Source organism: Trematosphaeria pertusa (genome assembly GCF_010094035.1).
Source record: "Trematosphaeria pertusa strain CBS 122368 unplaced genomic scaffold BU26scaffold_8, whole genome shotgun sequence".
In the NCBI taxonomy this organism is placed as follows: Eukaryota; Fungi; Ascomycota; class Dothideomycetes; order Pleosporales; family Trematosphaeriaceae; genus Trematosphaeria; species Trematosphaeria pertusa.
In genome coordinates, this window is record NW_022987219.1 from 768,238 (window position 1) to 775,076 (window position 6,839).

The 6,839-nt window shown below is 50.5% G+C and overlaps 2 protein-coding genes across 2 annotated transcripts; one reads left to right on the forward strand and one right to left on the reverse strand.

The window, feature by feature from the left end:
* Positions 1-69: 69 nt before the first annotated feature.
* Positions 70-3,885, forward strand: BU26DRAFT_326401 (uncharacterized protein). Its single transcript, XM_033822130.1, has 6 exons — positions 70-1,591; positions 1,684-2,171; positions 2,238-2,267; positions 2,352-2,521; positions 2,591-2,996; positions 3,069-3,885. Exons 1-6 carry the CDS (start codon positions 136-138, stop codon positions 3,759-3,761), a joined length of 3,243 nt encoding a protein of 1,080 aa, XP_033683074.1. The 5' UTR covers positions 70-135; the 3' UTR covers positions 3,762-3,885.
* A 38-nt stretch (positions 3,886-3,923) lies between these two features.
* BU26DRAFT_519832 (uncharacterized protein) lies at positions 3,924-5,160 on the reverse strand. Its single transcript, XM_033829155.1, has one exon. The coding sequence runs from the start codon at positions 5,071-5,073 to the stop codon at positions 4,102-4,104; it is 972 nt and encodes a 323-aa protein (XP_033683075.1). The 5' UTR covers positions 5,074-5,160; the 3' UTR covers positions 3,924-4,101.
* Positions 5,161-6,839: the final 1,679 nt, after the last annotated feature.

The following is a 6,839-nucleotide window of genomic DNA, read 5'->3' on the forward strand; positions in this document are numbered from 1 at the left end:
GGCATGAGTCCAAACGCCTCCGCTGCTTTCGCACAGCTTCGACTATGCCTTTTCCTTCATGTTGTTGAGCTTAGCAGTAACAATCTTGACCCTTACAAGCCAACGACGCCGACCGGACCGAATTTCACAGCCAAAATGAGCCAGAATTACGTGCCGTACGATGACGAGGAGACCGAGGACAAGTCGGTGGGGCCTAAGAAGAAGCTGCAAGATTTGTTCATAGACATCTCAGAGGCACCACAAGATGTCGATACCTTGAAGACCGACAACGTACTACGTGAAAGGTACAAGAAAAAAGTCATTCCCTTCATCTCGCGCTGGGCTCAGGACCCTCGCGCGCCCAATTTTGTCCATGAAGTGCTGGAACATGAAGCCGTCGTCGTGAACCACAATGGCGACGAGAAGCTGTTCGGGCAAAAGCACAAGGAGTTCCTCCTGGCCATCGCCATTCCAGAGAACTTGGATCAGCTCGCGGTCCAATTACCCGAGGGCAACGGACGTACGGCGCTGCACAAAGCAATCGAGTCTGACAAGAAGCCACCATCCAGTCCCTTCACGTCACTCTTCTGCAAATTAATGGAGGAGGGCATCAAGGGCGGCCAATTAACTAAGAAGCAAGCCGCCGATATCATTTCCAAGACAAACTCGGAGGGGGAGACCTGCCTCCATCTGGCTCTGATGAAGGACCTCGACGTTGCCGAGAGGCTCATTGAACTCGCCGACGATGCAACATTCATGAAGCGGCGGGGGAATGGGAACACTCCTCTTCACGATGCGCTCGAGTTTCCTATCGAAAAGAAAAGTCTCAACAAGCATAGATACTTGGTCCCGGCCCCAAATTGCAAGACGCCGACGCTCAGAATGCCCATGGACAAGTTCGCTGAGGTTGCCCAACCCGGCGACGCAACGCAGCCGCCGGACTGCTGCGCTCGTTGCTGGGGCATCGACAGGAAGTATCGGAAACTCAAGGAACGGCGATCCCGTATTGTCTGCGCTCTGGTGCGCAGGTACCCTGCTGCCCTGGCCATCCATAACGAAGCCGGAAAGTCGCCATTCAGCCACCATATCATGGCCCGAGAAGAGTTCAGGAGGAAAAACCCAAACTTCAACGATATCATGAACCCGGGCAAGGCGGCCCATCCACAGCTGGATATACATGTACCTGAAGTATTGAGCAGAACGAGGGGATCTGTCCTTACACGTAACACGAACGGTGTACAAGGAGGTGGCAATCAAGATGTTGGTCCATCATCACCACCCCTAGGAGATGCGATCAGTTCAAACCCCAGATCGTCAAATGCTCCTGGCCATGGAGAACAGCTTGCAAACGTGGGTTCCCCTAGGCCGCCCAGGGGGAGCATCTCGTTTGGCCACGGAAGTATCGCCCGAACCAGAACCCTACAAGACCTTGGGGCCCAGCAGACCAAGGAAGTTGACGACTGTTCACCGGAGTTGCCCCGAGATTGGTTCCACCTCTCTGTGGAGGTAGAGGAGCTGCTCTGGGAGACAGCGTTCTGCATCGGGGGCTATAAGGAGGCTCGCTTCTGCCTCTTTCCCTCAACCCCCGCCCGCCAGGGCACAGATGCGGAAGGTAAGCCAGTTTCTTTCTTTCCAACATATTCACGCAAGCATGGAATGCTTCCTCTACCCCGACGATAAAATGTTTTGCTGACGCGCCCCCAGTTTCCTCCGAGGACGAAGAGTTTCATGATGTCTTCATTCCCACTGGCAGAGTCACTGTGAACACGAAGAAGCGCTATCCTCACTTCAAGTTCGTGCCAACGCTGGCCTACGTCCACTTGAAGGTGACGCCCGCTCCGAAAGTAGAGGAAGATCAGACGGCGACGACCGAGGCACGAGTGGACTGGAGAGACAAGTCATCCCAGGCACTCGAGATGCTCTTCGATTGGCTGACAGGGCCCAAAAAGGTGAAACGAATCTTAATGCTCGTGGTGGAAGACAATGATACGTTCCCCTGCAGCGAAGCGACCATTCAGAAATGCCTGAGCAAACTGGACGACGTTCGCTATCTCAATTGGAGACGGCCCAACATCTCGGTCCAAACTCTTGAGAAAGCGAAAAACATAGTGGAGCTATGGCTGTACTCGACTGGGATCAATGCTGTTCTTTCGAGCTGGGCTGATCAAGGAGGGCTGCAAAAGCTGAAAAAGGTACATTGGAGAGCAAGATATGAGTATCGAGCGGACGAGCGGACGAGCTGACGTGGAATACCGTAGTTGCGCAAAGTGCACCTCGACGCAAAGCCGGTTAGTACTGCTGGATCTCCTTTGTCTGTGTATCTTACTTACAAGTTCTCATGTCGAGAAGGTGGCCCCGCTCACGAGGAACAGGGAATGGAAACCGACGAAGCGAATGAAGCGAACGTGCAAAGCTTCGAAAATAAACTAAAAAGCTGGTATGACAAGACGAGAGCGGCCCCGCTTGTGGAAGTAGATCCCATATCGGCCAGTTCAACAAGGGGGAATGTCGCACAGGGCGACAGCGGGACCAGTGCTAAAATGTAAGTTTTTCCTCCTCCAATCAATCTGCACCAGGCTTTCGTGTCTCTAACAGAAGATTACTGTAAAAGGCCCAATACCTGGCTCAGTAAGATGGAGAAGTTGACCAGCGAGCTGAACGCCAAATACTCGCCGGAGGTCCCCGATGGTGATGACTCGGACACGGCGTCAAGTGATGGTAAAGATGCGACTGACTACGTTAAAGTGGCTTTATTAGATGATGGCGTAGATCCGGAGTCGGAGGGTCTGGGTAAGTTCATGTCAGGACGGGGATGGCCGCGACCGTCGGAAGATGCAGGAGGACGCACCCAGCCGGAATCATTCTACACGTCGGGCCCGATGGAACACGGCAATCAGATGGCTAAGCTGATTACCATGGCGTGTCCGTTCGTGCGTCTGTACGTGGCCAAGCTCAACGCGAGTGGGCCCTCAGAGATGCTGCACCATCCGACTTTTGACGTCGCCCAAGCTATCAAGGTAGGTCGGCGGGAAGAGATGCCCCGGAGTCTTTCAGATTTGCACATGGTACTGATTCGTGCCGTTTGCCAGGCTATTCGGTGGGCTATCCAAAACAAAGTTGAGGTCATCTCCATGAGTTGGAACGTCATGCTGGACGACAACCACAAGCACAAGGAGGAGCTGGAGGACGTAATTAGGTATGCCAACCGGGAAAAGATACTGCTGTACTGCGCCGCGAGCGAGAAAAAGCCGAGTACATCGGGAAATAAGGCCTGGCCCAGCAGCTGCCAAGAGACGTTCAGCATCGGCGCCGCCAGCAACCATCGTATCGCCAAGGACTATGTGGGCAGCGACGCGCGCTTTCTCTTCCCCTCCGATGATCGCGGGCGTGACGGCGGCAGCTCTGCCGCGACGGCCCTTGCCGCCGGCCTGGCCTCGCTGATACTGTACTGCCTCAAGAGCAACCGCCGAGAATACGAGCGCAGTAACATGGAGAAGGAGGAACAGACGGGGCAGAAGGAGAAGCAAGGCCGCCCGGGGCACCAGCAGCAGCAGCGGCCGTTGTCGGCCGCCGGGGACAACCCCCGCGAAATGATGGAAAAGGTCTTCGATAGCCTGTGCCGGGAGAAAGGGAGCGGCTATCTCGACATCGACCCGCTTCTGGGCAAGGGTCCAGTATCGTACGGGACTATTACGAAGCACTGCAAGCCATATATCAAGACCGGCGCGAACTTGTTGGGGAAAGCAACGAGAGAGGCCGCAGAGAACGGCCGTAGGACCTAGTTTGGCAGCGGGGCGGAGCACGCGTAAGCACAAACGATGGCATCAAGCTCGACGAAAGCGAAGGAATGGTAAATCTCAGACATTGACAATGGTAACTGGCTTTTGGGCAAATTGGATCATGTTGCCGGATATGGGTACTGCTACACGTGACTTGGGTCATATATGTATAGCACATATTTCTCGTATTCTCAATTAATCAACTCATGTCTCAATACTTGCCACCGACCCCGAAAGGTCATCACTGCGCGCGAAACATCAGGCATCCAGAGTAGACCCAGAAGTGAAACACATAAGGCACATCCGCTACCAGCTGCCGCCCGTCATCACATAACATTCCTCATCAAGCCTCAGACGCAGCGGCGCCTTCACCAGGCACCTGTGCTGCCTTCTTCGCCAGCTCCTCGGCCGAGCTAACGCCCCAATCCTTGATCAGCACATCTTCCAGGTTGAGCTTGTCGAGGTTCTGCCAGTCGCGCGTCGTCGCCCGCGCCGCTACGTCGTCGTCACCAGCCTCCCCTTTGCTTGACCCGGGGAGCACCGTCGGGTCAAAGGCGGCCGGCCCATCCTTTGGTCGGATGGGCAGCGCGCGCAGCAGCCGGGCGGTGAGGGAATGGTTGGCCTCGGCCACAGTGGTCACGTTGAACTTGCCAAAGTCCAAAGGCTGGCGCCGCAGGAGCACTGCCGTGCGCGCCTCGTACTGTACTCCACTCTTGAGCTGCGCGTTCTCGGAGAGCTCCCACTTCATGGCGTTGCGGGTTCCTGAGTTTTTGCCCACGTACGTGGGCCCGCCCGTGATGTAACGGTAGTTGATGCGCTCGACCGTCTGCGACGAGCCTGTATTCCGCTTGCCCGTCAGGGCGAGATAGGGGTTGTAGCCGGCCTGCCCGCCGTACTCGGTGTTGACGGCTTCGGTCACGGGCGCCTGGGAGAAGTGGCTGAGGATTGTCTTGTCTGGTGCCCACTGGATTGGGACTGGATCGTAGTCGGCGACGCTGTTGCCCGGCCGGACGCCGTCCCTAAGGCCGATGGCTCGGAAGTCAACTATGATCTTGACGTTCTTGATGCGGTTATCGCCCGCCCCGGGCACGAGGCGCCACTCGAAAACCACCAAGGTGCGCGGCTTGCGCTTGTCTTTGTCCTTGTAGCCGTGGACGACCTCGACAAGACGGCCCTTCACCCCCGAGCAATCCTTAGCTTCCCAGCCGATGAGGTCTTCGCGATGCGTCTGCCCTGGTCTGTCGTGGAGCTGCCATTCCGCCTCTTCTTCGTTTGCGTATTCGAATGGCTGGGAAATCGGCCAGTCATCGCTCATCTTCGATAGTTTAGATGCGTACTCTAGGTGTTATGTTACCTCGATGTCCAATGTCCAAACCAATCTACCAACTTCCTTAGATCGGTAGGTACTCACGTAGAAATTGAGACGGCTCGACAACGCCGCGGACCAGGCTGCCATAAATGTCTTGGTCTCGCGACCGGTGAAGTCCGCAGGGAAATCCGACGCGAGCTGAGATGCCGTCAGCTCCGTGGCTTGTCCGGAAATTTCTCCCGGCCAGTAGTGTTCCATATTCTAGGCGCTGTGGACTAGGCTGCTTTGAATGTCTTGGTCTCGCGATCGGCGAAGTCGATTAGGAAACAACGCAATCTGAGATGCCGTCAATTCTGTGGCTTGTCCGCGACATTTCTCCCGGCCAGTAGTGTTCCATATTCTACGTCCCTCACCATACGCAGTCTTCGCCCAATGAAAAACAAAACCAACAGCCAGCCGTCGGCATGGCCCTGCGCATGGAGCGGGCTGCGGGCGTAACAGAACAAAACATTCTACATGCAATCACATTCTATATGCAATCACATTCTACAGGCAATTGTGTCGCAACGAGGGTTAGAGCCAAATTCCGACGAGGATCGAAACTGGGTCTCAGAGGGGAACGAGATCCGAAACCGAGCACCGAGAACTGAATCGATAAGCAATTACTAGCATCAAATGGGAGTCGGATGGGCCCGGTGATTAGAATTTAGCTCCTGGGCATATTACCAACCAATTGTACATGCAGGAGGGCTTGACGCACATGCCGCTTGCGGACGTTGCAGATCATCAAGAATTCAGTAGTCTGCTAAGGTTATCCCCATGGTAGGATAACCTGCGAACACTACTCGCTCGAGCGATGCCCCGGACTTTTCCGTCCGATGGAGAGGGTTATGGACTGACGCTGCGGAGTATTTGTTGCCGAAGCCTGCAGTGTCCCCGCTTCGATCGTCGGGTACTGTATTTCCCCACTCAACGCACAGACCCCACTCAACGCACACTTTTTAGCATCTCTTACCCCCCTCTAAAATAAGAACTATAATAGATAAATAAATAAAATTTTAGTATATTATTTATATACTACTAGTAACTCTATATTAGCTTAGAAATTTTAAAAAGCTGTAGTATTTAGTTAGTAATTAAGATTTATAAATTTATTAAGTTTTTTTAAAAACTTCTAATATATAGCTTATAAATTAATATATAAGCTTTTTTATAAAATAAACTTATATAAATACTTAATATAAATAAGTTTATATAATAATATACTCTATAAGTAAACCTTTTATATAAGTAAATTTTCTAAAAATACTAAGTATAAAGATTAACTAGTATTTTTTAAATAACTAAGTAAAAACTTAATATTTTTTAATAAAACTTTAAATATATATAAAACTATATAATATATATTTATTATTATATTTATACTATATATTTATTATTATATAAGCTTAAAATTAGCTTTTTTCTAAAATTAGCTATATTTAAAGTTTATATCTTATAAGTACTAGTAAATCTTAATAATAAACTATAAAACTTTATATACTATTATTTTATAATCTAATAAGTATATAAGTAATAGTAAAACTTAATTATAGTTAGAAAAAAATAAGTTACTAGAATAAATTATAAATTAGATATTTTTTAAATTATTTTTTAAATATCTTTATAACTATATACTTCTAAACTACTAAACTTTAGAAAATACTTTATAATATACTATATAATATATTTTAAAAGTTTTATAGTTTATTATTAAGATTTACTAGTACTTA

Bases quoted from the DNA above. Each gene is read 5' to 3' on its own strand.
- BU26DRAFT_326401 (XM_033822130.1), top strand. From the start codon at position 136: ATGAGCCAGAATTACGTGCCGTACGATGACGAGGAGACCGAGGACAAG. The intron at 1,592-1,683 runs GTAAGCCAGTTT...ACGCGCCCCCAG, and splicing joins CCAGGGCACAGATGCGGAAG to TTTCCTCCGAGGACGAAGAG. The intron at 2,997-3,068 runs GTAGGTCGGCGG...GCCGTTTGCCAG, and splicing joins ACGTCGCCCAAGCTATCAAG to GCTATTCGGTGGGCTATCCA.
- BU26DRAFT_519832 (XM_033829155.1), bottom strand. From the start codon at position 5,073: ATGAGCGATGACTGGCCGATTTCCCAGCCATTCGAATACGCAAACGAA.